This window comes from Microtus pennsylvanicus, chromosome 2, assembly GCF_037038515.1.
Source record: "Microtus pennsylvanicus isolate mMicPen1 chromosome 2, mMicPen1.hap1, whole genome shotgun sequence".
Lineage (NCBI taxonomy): Eukaryota > Metazoa > Chordata > Mammalia > Rodentia > Cricetidae > Microtus > Microtus pennsylvanicus.
This window is the reverse complement of record NC_134580.1, coordinates 132,056,363-132,071,760: the sequence shown is the minus strand read 5'-3', so window position 1 is coordinate 132,071,760 and position 15,398 is coordinate 132,056,363. Positions and strand designations below refer to the sequence as shown.

The 15,398-nt window shown below is 47.2% G+C and overlaps 1 protein-coding gene across 13 annotated transcripts in view; it reads right to left on the bottom strand.

Annotated features, from left to right (window-relative positions):
• Nucleotides 1-10,977: 10,977 nt before the first annotated feature.
• Dlgap4 (DLG associated protein 4) overlaps nucleotides 10,978-15,398 on the bottom strand; it is a 150,442-nt gene continuing 146,021 nt past the window's right edge. For 11 of the 13 annotated variants that reach the window (XM_075962768.1, XM_075962765.1, XM_075962770.1 and 8 more), the window contains 3 exons: nucleotides 14,504-14,595; nucleotides 13,411-13,566; nucleotides 10,978-12,688 (listed from right to left, as the gene is read on the bottom strand). In XM_075962768.1, coding sequence (XP_075818883.1) covers nucleotides 12,470-12,688; nucleotides 13,411-13,566; nucleotides 14,504-14,595 — 467 coding nt within the window. In that variant the 3' untranslated portion in view covers nucleotides 10,978-12,469. Of the gene's footprint in view, nucleotides 12,689-13,339; nucleotides 13,567-14,503; nucleotides 14,596-15,398 lie in introns of all 13 variants that reach the window. The other 2 variants (XM_075962771.1, XM_075962772.1) reach the window with 1 other exon arrangement.

The window sequence follows — 15,398 nt, the reverse complement described above, 5'->3', positions numbered from 1 at the left end:
GTTGGGTCTATTCCTGTTAACTGATGAAGTCTCAATTTTCCTTTCAGAATCAGTTCAGAAACCTTTTCTACATAGGTCTTTAATTTTTTACTTTGTTTATATCGCAAAAGTATCCATTCTAAAATATTCTGTTCTCTCCACATAAGAATTCCTGCAGGGGAATGCAGGGAGGGTGGTATGGCCAGGATACTGTCACCCTCTGGATCCAAGCCATCCACATGTGCATCCTCTAGTTTCTTTTCTACCAACGCCAGTTCTCTCTCAGCCTCAACTTAGAATCTTCGTGGAGTATTTAAGTCCTTATCACCTTCTAAGGTTTGAAATAAATTACTTAATTCTTGAGTTGTCAATCCAATTGTGGGCTGACGCCAGTTAACATCTCCCAGCAATCTTTGAAAGTCATTAAGAATTTGTAATTGATCTTTCCTTATTTGTGCTTTTTGTGGTTGAATTTTCTGTAAGCCCATCTTATATCCTAGGCAATCAATAGTTTGTAGTTTTTCAGGAGCAAATTTGTAACTCCAAGGAGGCAGAATTTTCTTTGTTCCTTTAAACATTTTTCTAAGGTATTTGCATCTGAATCAGCTAGTAAGATACCATCCATATAAAGGCAAATTATAGATTGAGGAAACTGTTTCCAATGACTGTTGTATAAATATCCTTTGTGGAAGAACTTTCCATGAACATCTTTTAACATGCTGGAAATTATAAGTAGGCACTGTGAAGGCAAATTTTTCTCTATTTTGTTCTTGTAAAAGTATACTATACAGCAGTCTTTTAAATCAATATTATAATAGACCATCCTTTAGGTCATAAAGAAGTTGAGGGAATTCCAGGCTGTAAAGAGCCCATTGGCTGAATCACCTATTTAATCAATATTATAATGGACCATCCTTTAGGTCATAAAGAAGTTGAGGGAATTCCAGGCTGTAAAGAGCCCATTGGCTGAATCACCTATTTATGGCTTTTAAATCTTGTTCACATTCTCCTTTTTTCCAGATTTCTTTCTTTCTTTTTTCCCTCCCTTCCTTCCTTCCTTCCTTCCTTCCTTCCTTCCTTCCTTCCTTCCTTCCTTCCTTCCTTCCTTTCTCTTTAATGTACATTGGTGTTTTTCCTGCATGTATGTCTGCATGAAGATACCATATCCCCTGGAAACGGAGCTATAGATAGGTGCAAGCTGCCACATTGGTGCTGGGAATTGAACCTGGATCCTCTGGAGGAACAGCCAGTGCTCTCAACCGAGGCATCTCTTCAGCCACCCCTCCCCCATATTTCTTTTTAATGATCGGTACAGGAGAAGTCCAAGGACAGATCAATTCTTCAATATGTTGAACATATAGCTGCTCCTGTTCCATCTGTTTGTTCTAATGCCTGTAATTTTTCTGATGTCAAAGGTCACCGTTCCACCCAGAACAGTTTGTTGGTTAACTATTTTAAAGGTAGGGCTGTTGGTACCTTTGAAAGATCATCAGCTGTTGTGCCCTGCTCAAGTACAACTTGAACAGTCTGTGACCATTCTTTATAATACCTTTTATTTCTCTCAGAAGCATTGTTTATTTTATGGTTTGTTTCTGAAACTGGAGGAATGCTAACCTGTGCTTTTCATTGCTGCAACAAATTATGTCCTCATAAATTCATTGCCATGTTAGTCACAGATGGATTTAATTTTTCTCTCTGACCCTGTACACAGGGTTTCTCTATAGCTTTGGGGTCTGTCCTGGAACTAGCTTTTGTAGACCAAGTTGGCCTTGAACTCACAGAGATCCACCCACCTCAGCCTCTCTAGTACTGAGATTAAAGGTGTTTGCCACCATTCCCCAGCTAAAACTCGTATCTTATCAATAGTAAGTCTTTCTAAGGCTTGTATCTTATCAATCAAATTATCACTTTTGGCACAGTTATCAAACCATTTGAAGGATAAAATATGAGTTACCTATTTGGTCAAAAGTGAGACCCCAGCCCCCAACACCCCTATGTCCAAGGAGCCTGGGATGATTGGAAGCGTCACTCGAGCCCCTGGCCTGGGAGTTGCCTTAGTCTGGACTCCACCTCCAGAAAAGCCTGATAAGAGCTGACCCCTCCCCAGGAAGGGTCAGGACCATTCCCACAGGCTATTTAGGGTGCTGCCCAGCAAAGGAACGCGCGTGGTCTCTCTCTCCCCCTTGCCATGTTGTCATGGCCACCCAGAACTGCTGCATTTATTGAACGTGGGCATCTTTTATTTGGTCTAATTTGGTCTGATTGGAATTATTTGAGTCAATGGAGAGGCTCATCTTAATATTTCTAGCATTACCAAACTGATAATCATGATGATCAACATTATTTTTTCCACTTGTAAGTTATCCATAGCAACAGTGTTCTAATTCCCTACATTATGATATTCCTGATTCTTTTTTTTTTTTTTTTTTGGTTTTTCGAGACAGGGTTTCTCTGTGGCTTTGGAGCCTGTCCTGGAACTAGCTCTGTAGACCAGGCTGGTCTCGAACTCACAGAGATCCGCCTGCCTCTGCCTCCCGAGTGCTGGGATTAAAGGCGTGCGCCACCACCGCCTGGCGATATTCCTGATTCTTAACATGTGAAAGATTACCCCTTTTATATATTTTTTATAAATTTTTCTTTTTTAAATTTATTATGTATACAATGTTCTGTCTTTATGCCAGGAGAGGGAACCCAAATGAATTACAGATGGATGTGAGCCACCATATAGTTGCTGGGAATTGAACTCAGGACCTCTGGAAGAACAGCCAGTGCTCTTAACCTCTGAGCCATCTCTCCAGGCCCCACTTTTTATATCTTAATTCCTCATTTAAAAATTCCTAAGTGTCTTATCATATCTGATGATTAGAATTTCAGAACCCTGAGCACCAGAGTGGACCAGGACATAAAAAAAATACATACAAAGATTGTATAAGGCAACTTGAAAAGCAAGTGGACTACTTGGTAGAGATGGTTTCACAGAACCGTAGCGGGTCAGATACAGTGCTTCTGAAGGAGGAGGTCTCTGTGTGGCTCTAAATGTTTTTATACAAATAACTCAAGAGCTATAAGAGAGACTTTAGCCTTAGTTCAAAAGAATATGGGCCAGAGAGCTAGAGACAAGCTGAGGCCTCTAACTGAATCAATCTCTTTACTCAAGGTATCATCTCACGTCCATGTTGTGGAATCCATGGTGTTTTCTCACATCTGCAGAAATTGTGGGTTTTGCTTTTAAAAGCACCCTCCTGACTTCAGTGATGGGTAGTCCTGAACCCAACCAAGGGTCTGTAGTCAGCTGTAGCTTTAATAAAATTTGGCCGATTAAATATGATAGAATCTATGTGGTATAGTCAGATTTTGGGGGGGGTCACCAGCTCACAAATTATGATATGGGTGGACTTATTATTAATTATGAAAGTTTGACTTTAGCTTAGGCTTTTTCCCAATTAGCTTTTATAACTTAACCCATTTATATTGATCTACATTCTGCCACGTGGTGCTACCTTTCTTTGTACTTCCCATCCTGTTTCCTCTACATCTGGATGGTGACTCTGCCTTTCATCTTCCCAGAGTTCTCTCTGTCCCCAGAAGTCCTGCCTCACCTCTTCCTGCCTAGCTATTGGCCATTCAGCTATTTATACAATCATATATTTACACCAATCATAGCAATACATCTTCACAGTGTACAAATATCCCACAATATTTGCCCCTTTTTGTCTAAATGACAAGGAAAGGTTTTAACTCTAACATAGTAAAACTATATACAATAAGAACAATTATCAGGTAAGAATTATATTCACAATGTCTAGTCCATTTGTATTTGGCATATTTGGAGAAAGTATTCTATTAGCTAACCCATCTTGATGAATCTAAACTTTTATACCTAAACCATTTTCTATCATTACTTTTATTACCATTATAAAAATATCTTTTTATACCTTAAAACATTTTCTTAGATAAACAGCTGAAGCTTTTATGTCTCTTAAACTTATGAACTTTACATCTCTTTTTAGTTTCTTTTTCGAATTTGGTAACAAAGAAAACAGTATAAATATTTAGTTTAATCCCATCAGAGATCCAAGAAGGCTAAAATATTGCCTGAGTTAACAAGGAGTGCAAAGCAAGTAACTTCTAAAGTTAACAACAAAAAATATCTGGCTGCCTGGACAATCAGCCATGGTTCCTCTGCAACATTGGGCATCTATCTTCAGCCTATAGGCCTAGAATATCTGCCAGACATTTTTGTGAAGTAGGAATTTTGAAGAATTATCCTACCTTGCTGTGGTTAATTTTGGTAGTCATCTTCTTTTGTGTCTTTCTTGTCCAATTATGACATTATACTATCAGGAGTCGAGGCAGGGGCAGTTTCTTGCCCAGTGGCTAACTTTGCCACAGTAAAAGCAAATTCTATATGGAGGTTCTTCAATGCCCGTCATCTTTTTCTGAGGTAAATTGATTTTGCCAGGAGCAGACGTGTTTCACTATTATGAAAAGCCTAATGTTATTAAAACATCTTAAATGCCATATCCTTTGGTCTATGAAGTGTTTGAAGATCACCTATCTATCTAAAATATATCTGTTTAACCTTGAAAACATACCTAACAGGACTATAAGTTTGATTATACCAAGTGAATAACTACTAACCTGTATTTTTTAATTATCCTAAACAGTTTGTAATAATAGCCTTTAAGGACTAGAACTTTATCCTTCATTTTTAAAACGAGTTAAGTACCCATACATTTGTTTTGTTTTATTTTGTTTTTTTGAGGCAGGGTTCTCTGTGTAGCTTTGGAGTCTATCCTAGAACTCATTCTATAGACCAGGCTGGCCTTGAACTCACAGAGATCCTCCTGCCTCTGTCTCCTGAGTTCTGGGATTAAAAGCATGTGCCACCATCACCCAGCTGTACCCATACATTAGAATGGGTACATTCTAAAAGACACAGCTGGGACATCCCAGCAGACATGTACAGGGCAATGCACTGGGGGTGAGGGCAGGCGGGGCTGCCATGGGCTCCCCAGGTGTCTGTCCTCTCAGCATTGCGTGTGTTGTTCATTGGCCCAGATGCCAGCCAGCCCTCACCTGTATAGGGTTCCTTATGGAGGCCTGTGACATAGATACAGTTGACCAAACCACTGGTGCTTAACTTACCCTCAGCCTGTTTAGCTCCTAGAGTCTGCAGGGTGGAGCTGGAGGCGCTAACCCGCTAAGCATGTCTTCCTGGTGAGGGAGTTCCTGTCTTGAGATGCTCTTACCATGTAGGGGAGTCTGGAAGCTTTAGAGGTACGCTGTGTCAGGAAGTAGGGTCTGAGACAAGGCATCATTCCCAGTAATGTATAGAGGTGACTTGGTGGGCCTCCTATCTGCATCCTCAGTGCTGGGATCAAAGGCATGTCTGCCACACCCAGCTGAGAGAGTTATATTGCTGCACTAGTAAACTCCTCAAGTCACTCACTTAATAGTTCTTTCAGAGATAACCTCGGGATTTTCATATTATCTAGAAAATCATGTTATCTAGAGATAGATGTAGTTTTGGTAATTTTCTTTCTTTCCAACCTGGAGGCTACTTACTCACATTAATATAAAAACCATTGCCCTGCCTAGTTGTCCTGGCTGGACCCCCCAGTTCCGTGTTACAGAAGAGGGAAGAGGAGGGGAGACATCCTTGTCCTATTCCTGAGTTTTATGGTGGTGGTTGCCGCATTTTTTTGAGAGTCTCATGTAGCCCAGGCTGGCCTCCAACTTGCTATGTAGCTGGGGCTGTCCTTGAAAGTCTCACTTCCTGGCCTCTAAAGTGCTGGGGTCACTGGCATGTGTCATCATGCCTGGCTTTTATGTCTGTCGTAGGGCAGACTTCATGTATCTGGGTTTTTTGCAGCTGCTCTTTCCAGCTCGGAAGTTTTCTATCCCTAGTTGATTGAGAGTTTGTGTTTGCACAAGTGTGTTATGTTTCATCAAATACTTTGTTTCTGCTGGACTACCTTTAACCTCTTGGGACAGAAATGGCCTGCTTTTGTTCAACTGATGTTTTTGGAAAGCCCAGGCCAGCTACTGTGTATTCTCCCAGGTAGCTTCTGGGAACACGTTTATTACTTAAAAAAACAAAAAAAAAAAAACTTTTTTTTTTTTTTTAAGACTGTGTAGCCCTGAGTGGCCTATTACTCACTATATGGAGCAGGCTGGGCTGGAACTTAAAGAAATCTCCCTGCCTCTGCCAAAGTGCTGGGATTCAGGATGTGTGTTACTCTGCCTGGCCCTACCCTGTTTTTCTTTCTTTTTACTCGTCATTGTGTGGATGATGTGTTTGTGGGTGTGAGTGTGTCATTTGTGTCTCGTCATTGTGTGGATGATGTGTGTGTGGGTGTGTGTCATTTGTGTCTCATCGTGTGGATGTGTGTGTGGGTGTGAGTGTGTCATTTGTGTGTGTGGAGGTCAGAGGACAGCTTTGCGGAACTGGTTCTCTGCTCTCACCTTTCACCTCGGCTCTGGGGATTGAACTCAGGTTATCAAGCTTGTGCGGAAAGCTGAGCTAGCTGCTTGTTTGTGGATGTGTGGGCGTGCACGCCACAGCACCTGTGTGGAAAGTAGAGCAAATTTGTTTCTCTTTCCACCATGTAGCTGCCGAAGTAGGACGCCAGAACCTTGCCGGTAAGCCACGGTCTTCTGGCGATACACAGATTAATAGAAATGGGTTAATTTGAGATATAAGAGTCAGGTAGGAATAACGTTGGTCAAGCTGTGCTGTAATTAATATAGTTTCTGCGCGATTTTTCGGGTCTGGGTGGCTGGGAAATGAATGCGTAGTCTCCGATTACATTGTGCCTCTCAGTGCATCGGGTCAGGAATGCCAAAGAGATGTCCCCGTTGCTGGCAGTGTACACTGTGGTCACCTAGTTAAGGCAACGCCCACCCAAAGTGCGGACTATAGATTTAGATGTGCGGGCTGCTGGTCTAGCAGACTCCCTACTGAATCTTTTTTTTTTTACAGATTTTTTTTTATTTTTAATTTATTTATTAAGGATTTCTGCCTCCTCCCCGCAACAGCCTCCCATTTCCCTCCCCCTCCCCCGATCAAGTCCCCCTCCCTCATCTGCTCGAAGAGCAATCAGGGTTCCCTGACCTGTGGGAAGCCCAAGGACTGCCCACCTCTATCCAGGTCTCCTAAGGTGAGCATCCAAACTGCCTAGGCTCCCCCAAAGCCAGTATGTGCAGTAGGATCAAAAACCCACTGCGATTGTTCTTGAGTTCTCAGTATTCCTCATTGTCCGCTATGTTCAGCTAGTCCGGATTTATCCCATGCTTTTTCAGACCCAGGCCAGCTGGCCTTGGTGAGTTCCCGATAGAACATCCCCATTGTCTCAGTGTGTGGGTGCACCCCTCGCGGTCCTGAGTTCCTTGCTCGTGCTTCGTCTCCTTCTGCTCCTGATTTGGACCTTGAGATTTCTGTCCGGTGCTCCTCTGTCTCTGTCTCCTTTCATCGCCTGATGAAGGTTTATATTCATGAGGATGCCTATGTGTTTGTCTTTGGATTCACCTTCTTATTTAGCTTCTCTAGGAACATGCATTATAAGCTCAATGTCCTTTATTTATGGCTAGAAACCAAATATGAGTGAGTACATCCCATGTTCCTCTTTTTTGGGTCTGGCTTTCCTCACTCAGGATAGTGTTTTCTATTTCCATCCATTTGTATGCAAAATTCAAGAAGTCCTTGTTTTTTACTGCTGAGTAATACTCTAGTATGTATAAATTCCATACTTTCTTCATCCATTCTTCCGTTGAAGGGCATCTAGGTTGTTTCCAGGTTCTGGCTGTTACAAACAATGCTGCCATGAACATAGTTGAGCATATACTTTTGTTGTATGATAGGGCCTCTCTTGGGTACTCCCTACTGAATCTTGAGGTGTAGTCTGCTGATGCCTCAGAGACAACTTGTAGTGTTGGCTGGAACCAGTCCAGACAGGCTGGAGCCAGGGGTTAGGGTTCTGTTGCCTAGAGCAGGCCCTGCTGCAGGCCTTACTCCTGATCTAGCACTCAAGGCCTTCCCAGCGCAGCCTGTCTGAGCAGCAGCACTGGCCTTGCCTCTGCTAGCGGAGTCCTCCACAGCCTCTGGAGCTTCCTACTTGGCTTCAAAGCCCAGGATGAAGGTTGCCATCTTGATAAAGTATCTGTCCCTTCTCCCCCAGGTCAGTCATTTAGGTAGTTCTTTGGGGCGGGGGACTTGAATCCAGGGCCTGTGCATACTAGGCAAACACTCTGCCACTGATGTACATTCTCAGCCTTCTTTTCATTTTTTTTTTTTTCGAGACAGGGGTTTTTCGTAGCTTTTTGGAGCCTGTCCTGGAACTAGCTCTTGTAGACCAGGCTGGCCTCGAACTCACAGAGATCCGCCTGCCTCTGCCTCCTGAGTGCTGGGATTAAAGGCGTGCGCCACCACCGCCAGGCTTTTCATTTTTGAGACAGGCCTATGTTGCCTGGGCTGGCCTCTAACACCTGAACTCAAGCAGCTGCCTCCCTTGGCTCCCGAGCAACTGTAGCTGTCTTCCACCACACCTGGCATTTCCTCCCCTTCCCCCTGGCAGTGACTAGTATGTGCTAGGCAAATGCTTCACCCCTGAGCCCTTGACCCCGAGGCTCCGTGGTGGGTTCTGAGTCAGTAGGAGAGCCTGCCTCCCTGCCTCAGAAGCTCCTGTCTCCTGGGTCGGGCCAGGAAGTCACGTCTGTCACATGTAAATCACCACAGCAGTGACGAAGGTGCAAAGCAAGTCTGCACAAGCACGGAACACAGGCTGGCGCCAGGCTAGCCTAGACTAAGTGCAGGGAAGGCTTTCCCAGGCCTCACCGTCCAGCTCGAGAGCAGAGGGAAGAGATGGAAGGCACAGTGTGGGGAGAGGGCAGAGTCCAGGGTGCTCTCACTGACCATGTGCCTGAAAGGAGACAGCCCCCTGGCAAGAGGGCAGGATGTGAAGGGGCCTCAGTAGAGGGCCACACAAAAGTTCCGTCTGCCTGTATCATGGCAGGTTCAGCGGGGCTGCAGACACACCCTAGATCCTGGGTAAGACCGTACGCCACTGCTGCAGCTGCCCTGGTTGTCAGTCTTCTACTATATTTACCCACGTGGTCTTCCGTCCTCAGGTCCCTATGCAGCTCTTACCACGCTCTTTGCTCCTAAGTCACTCCGTGAGGACTCTGCTAGTCTCTGGGGGACTTTGGGGTCCTCGAAGGGTAATATCTCAGATCTATAGCTCGGGGGTGGTAGTTCTGAGGACACTGGGGTGCTTCATCTGATTTCCTGGGCTTCCCTGCCCCACTCCCCAAAGCCTTCAGGAGAGCGCTGTGTCTCTGAATCACAGAAGCCAGAGGCATTCCAGCTCCTCCAGGAAGTTGCCGTCAGCCTTTCTGAGAAGTGTCAAGTGCTTCCTGCTGGGACAAGCTCAAAGGAGGTGGGACATCATCTAAGTCATAGTCTTGTCAAAACTGCTTTGAATCCCATCAGAAGAGGAGAAGCAGGGTGATGGATGCTTGCCATCCTAGCACCTGGGAGGCAGAGTCAGAACACAGGTCAGGACTGGGCTACATAGTGAGACCTCAAAAACCAAACCCGAGGGACAGCCTGTAAGCTGCTTGGGCACTCAAAAATGATCTCCGTCACAAACCAAGAGGAAGGGGGACAGCTGCTGGGGGTTCTTCCGACTAGAAAAAGCTGGTGACTAAAACATCAAGGGCCCTAACTGGACTCCAGTGGACAGGGGCGAATCAAGGGGAACAGGGCTTGGGCCACCTGCAGGATGTTGGGTATTTTAGGCTCCAAATACCCTGGGTAAGGGCGAGCTATCTGGACCGTTTGCTTGAGGGTTTTGTGGCAGGGCAGAAAATGCTGTTCTCAGGAGGTGCAGGCGGATTTGGAGAGTTCCCTTTAGAACCTGCTTTCTAGGCTGTCTAGGTGTAGAGCCCCACATCTGCACAGACTCTCCCACCCTGTATGCTTCTGATTCCAAGAGCCTTCCCCAGGCTGGCTCTGCCAGGCTCCTATGCTGCAGTCAAACACTCCAAGTCCTTGGGCCCAGGGCAGTCATCAGGCAGCTATCTGCCCTCTATCCCTCATGGCTAGCTTGGCTTTTCAGCATTCGCTTAGATCTTTGAAGGGCTGGTTATATGTGGGATGCAAAAACAAGCTAAGTCCTACATGACAGGAAACCACTTACCCTTCAATCCCCCTGGCTGGGGTAGGTGAAGGAAAAGTGCAATGCAGACCCAGCACGGTCCAGCTGGGGTCAAACTGTTGAAAAGGTGGGGATGAATCTGTTTCCCTGGGGTTGGGGTCTCCTAGATGGGTTGGGTCAAGGGAGGAGTAAGTATGTGGTTCTAGGACCCGGCCCAAGAACCTTTTAAATATTATGTTCTGACCCCACTGTGGGTTGCATCTACCTCCCCTCCTGTCTTGTCCATCAATACCCAGGCCTTCTTCCACCTGGATTGGACTACTCCGTGCAACCCCTTTCTTCCACATCATGTTTCCTGCCACGTCAGACTGACACTGGTCCACGCCACACTGGCTTCCTGGTGAGCTTTGAGGCAGCCCATGCAGCACTCCCCAGGCACAGCAGAACACATTCCCAGCAGTACACTGGGTGGCCCAGATTGTTGAGGGCACCACTGAAAAACGTATGGAGGCCAGGTCTTTTTCTCCTCGCTCCTGTAGTGGTACCTATGAGGGAAGTGTGTTGTACCGATGGACAGGTCTTTGTCCGCCTCCTCGCTTCTGTGGTGGTACCCACGAAGGAAGTGTGTTGCTCCGATGCTCCCTTAGAACACTGAGCCTCAGCTGACTGCCCAGGCTCACAGAGAAGGTACTCGACAGCTGAAGTTAACCGATGCCCTCCAGACAGCTTGTCTCCTAAGAGCTGCCTTTTGAGAGGGGGCCCTAGCTGGGTTTCCTGTAGCATCTGCTGCCATACTCCTTAGCGCAGCCCAGCACACTACAATAATGCCATGAGCCCTTGGTACACGTTACCTCATTTATTCTCACAACATGCCTGTGAGGTAGGGAGGGGCAGGGACTGACCCCACTTTACAGAGGAGGAAGTTGAGGCACACAGAGGTCAAGTGACTTGCCCAAGGTCACAGAGGGGGCGGCCAAGCTGGAACAGGCCCCCAGAGCAGGCCTTGCTTCACCTAGGGGACCCCTGTAGCATGCGCCAGATAAGATGATGTCCCCAGTGCCCTTGAGCCATACCCACAGCACGGAACAGCCCCCAGTATGCCAAACTGCCTGCTGGGTCCACCCCCTCCAGGCGGCCTGACTCAGCCTTGCCCTCCCCATCCTGCTCTGTGGGCCCAGGCCTTTGCAGCTCAGGGCTCAGAACACCTTGGGAATAGGGGTACAGGAGTGGGGGACAGGGGAGATTGGGATGAAAGTTACAACAGAATAAAAAAACTGTAGAGGCTGGGCTGATGGGTTGGGTGGACAACCGAAAAAGGGAGGCTGCTTACACACAAGGTCTATTTTTACACACACTTGTACACACACCTAGATATAGTACATGTAAAAATATATGCTATTCACACACCTGCCTCCTGCAGGTACCCCGAGAGCCGATGGCAGCGGCGCTGGTGGGCTTGGGTGAGCAGATGGGCGTTTATTAAATATACACTCTAAGGTCTATGTGCATATGTACACATACGTACAGACACCGCCACCTGCCCCGGGGGGAGTGGACGAAGGTGCGGCCAAGGACAGACAACCCCCTGGAAGCCACTTGGGAGTCCTAAATTTTCTTTTGCTGAAGAAAGGGGCTGGAGCATGGTAACCATGGCTCCCCCACATGTGCTCCAAGGACCAGCACTTTCCTCGTCTGCTCAGAGGCCAGTCCAGCCTGACACTGCCGAGGCTGCTGGGTGGCAGCGGAGGACAGTCACCTCATCTGTGTGCGCGGGCCGACAGTGTGTGGGCACTTGGCGGGGAGGGTGGGGAGAGGGAGGGATGCTGCCCATCTCTTTTTGTCCTCTATGCCCTCAGCCCCAAAGGGTGTGGACCAGAAAGCTACTGGCCTCGATGGTGACCCGTGTGAGCTCTGAAGGGAAAAGAAAAGCTGTGGGATGTTGGGAAGGGAGGGACATGGCAGGGGCCCAAGGCTGCCTTGGACTGTCGTCGTCTTGTAAACAAGCTAATTCTCAGCAGACAGGGCAAGTAAAAAGACTGCAAACTGGAGGCCAGGGCTGCCCAAGTCGTCTTCTGGTCCGCTGTGACAGCCCAAAGGAAAAAGGGTCTAGATTGTGGTTTTTGATTTTTTAAAATTTTTTTGTGAGTCAAGTCTTCATAACCTAAAGCTTAGAGGGACCCAGAAAAGCCACATTGTGAGCCCTTGTTTGTGTCAATTGGAAAGTTGGCTCAGGGTCTCTAGAGATAATAACCATACTAAAGGGTGAGAAAACGCTGTTCCATTTGCATTGAGTTTTTAATGATTTAAAATTGAGTGCTTTCTCCTTTGTGGCCTTAGAGCCTGGTCTGGGCCTCAGGGACATAAATCTCGATGCTGTCCGCACTCTCTGTGGCTGAGTTCTGCCGCACAGATGCTGCTCGCTTGGCTGCCAGGAGTCTCTTTCTGGCCTCCTGACGCTGTTTGTCCCCTGCGTCTGAGGCTTTGTCGCGGCTCATTGCCGCCTTGGATTTGGCTGGCTTCTTCGGAACCGGAGGAGGTGGTTTCTTCTCTTCCTTTAGTGAGACAGCGAGGAGGGAACAAAAATAAAATAAAGGTGCCACGTTTTGTGTGGCACTGGCCCTTACTAAATGCAAGCAGCTGGCTTTGCCCCATCCCGCATTTCCAAACCAGACTGGCACAAGCAACACATATTAGAATCTGAAAGCCACAGAAGCAATGATAGTGGGAGTAGCACAGGGCTTAGGAGCAAAAGCAAGCTTAAGACTTAGAATGTTCTAGCAGGAGAGGACAATCCCACCTGTTCCCACCCTTGCTTTGAACCATTAGGAGGAACCCGAGACAGAAACTGTCTTTCTACCCCGTAATATTCCACATGCTGTCCTTGCGTGAGAACGACAGGCCCCTGGGCTCTACCACTCCACAGAGGCCATCTAAGCTTCACAGACGCCACAAAGAGGCAGAACTGGAACCAGACCCCAGTGCTCCCGGCAGCAGGGTCCCAGAAGGGCCATTCTGCATTTTCCACTAGCACTGGTGACCCCCCCTTACTAGACATGCAGAGCACGATGGCATGCTTTGGGGACAGCCTCCACTATTCAGTGAGCAGCATGCTGGACAGATGCCAGGCATGGACCCCGCAAAGTGATGGACGTGAGCCCCAGCTCAAAGACGACACAGGGAGAAGGGAGCCAAGCAGCACTGACCGATGTGGGCAGCGTTATTGTCGACCAGGAATTTGTCCCTGGACTTCCCCTCCGCACTGCTCCATGCTCACCTTCCTCTTCTCGGGGGTTTCCACCAGTTGCCAGCTGTTGGCCTTGAGGTGGTAGAGCTCGTCAAACTTCATGCTGATGTCCTCAATGGACAGCTGCAGCAGGTCCCAGAACCCTGCCAGGTCCTGGGCTGTTGGACGGGGGTTGGCATCAGGGTTCTGTGGGACAGATGGGGGTCAGTGGGGCAGCAAGGCAGAATCCATCTTATCTCCCCCATCACACATATGGGCCTCTGGCCATGGCACTGGGTGTGACTCTGAGAAGGGCCAGGCCAGGATCTGTGAGTGAATGAAGACAGCTCTGGTCATGGCCAGCACCAATGGTAGGGGTCCCTGGGAGCAGTGCCATCATGAGTGGGCCCTGCAGACATGTGACTGGACATTGCTAGGATCACTACCACAGGGCTGTGGTAAGGAAGGCACATGTTCTCTTGTGCTAGGCAGGACAAGTTTTTTTTTTTTCTCTCTCTCTCTCTCTTTGATTTTTCAAGACAGGGTTTCTCTGCAGCTTTGGAGCTTTGTCCTGGAACTCACTCTGTAGACCGGGCTGACAAACTCAGAGATCACTTGTTGGGATTGAAGGTGTGTGCCACCACCGCCTGGCTCAAGTTCTCATTATAGGGTGGTCTGTTCTTGAGCAGTGTTTTCCAGGGAGGCAGGAAGAAGGCAGGCCCAAGCCTGCTGTGATCATGGATAGCCCTGGGAACATATGCTCCCCATCTGTTGAAGGGGACTCTAACCCTGGGACAGGCTGTCTGGGACTCAGCAAGGGAGGAGACCCACCTGGTGCAGGGGTAAGATCTTAGGTCTAACCTTCAGCAGCCTCTTGGATATAGGATGGACTAAATATAAGTAAGTCAGGCGCAACTGGTCAGCTGACTTACACTCTCATGTGGTTGCTTTATACCAGGTTTAATGCTCTATTTCTGGAGGACGGCCTCAGCCCTTCCTGGACTGGACATGGTGTGTACTTGCCACCATCTTTATAGTGCCATGATGGCAGCACCTCCTCTGTGCAGAGGTCACAGGCTATAAGGGGATCCCTGGGCAGAGCAGCCAAGGGCTGGCTGGAAGCCCTGTAGGTAGAGTCACTCACCAAGTTCTGCTCACAGAGCCCCCGGAACTGCTGGAATTTCTGGGACATCAGGAGTTGGGCACTGCCCACAGCACTGAGGACTTTTCCTAAGACTGAGAGAGGTAGAGAAAGCAGCTCAGCATACATGGTGGTGCTAGACAGGTGCCAGGCATGGACATATGGAAGGCAGGACTAGGGTCATGTGCATACGTGTGTGTGTATGCATGTATATATATATGTGTGTGTATATATATATGTGTGTGTGTATATATATATTTTTTCCACTGTTAATAGAACATAGGCTGTGCTAGGGTGGAGAGAACTGGAGCTCATGTATACATGTGTGTATATAATATACATAAAGCTAATGGGCTCTTATTTATACATTAACCCACTGTTTATTTTTTGGTTGTTGTTTTTTTGTTTTTCTTAAGACAGTTTCTCCATTTAGACCTGGAACTTGCTTTGTAGACCAGGCTGGTCTCAAACTCACAGAAATCCACCTGCTTCTGTCTTCCAAAGGCTGGGACTGAAGGTGTGCACCACCACCACCCGGCTAACCAATTCTTACTATGGAAAATGTAAACAGACGAGGGCAGTGCTAGTCATTCCAGCACTCAGGACACAGAGGCAAGGGTTTGAGGTCTTCCTGGCTGTGAGAGACCTTGCCTTATAGACAGTCAGAAGAAAGCTGGGCATAGTGGCTCACACTGTTAATCCCAGCACTTGGAGGCAGAGACCGGTGGTTACTTTATTTGCTGCAGTCAGAACCGTATCCCCACTTCTAAGGAAATGTTATAGCACTAAATTAGAAGCAGCTTAAATGAGAAATTTTTTTCAAAAGAAATGTAAATTATCATGGACTCAAGAAGAAATAGGGAGGGGCTGTAGAGATGGCTCAGTGGGTTAAAGCACT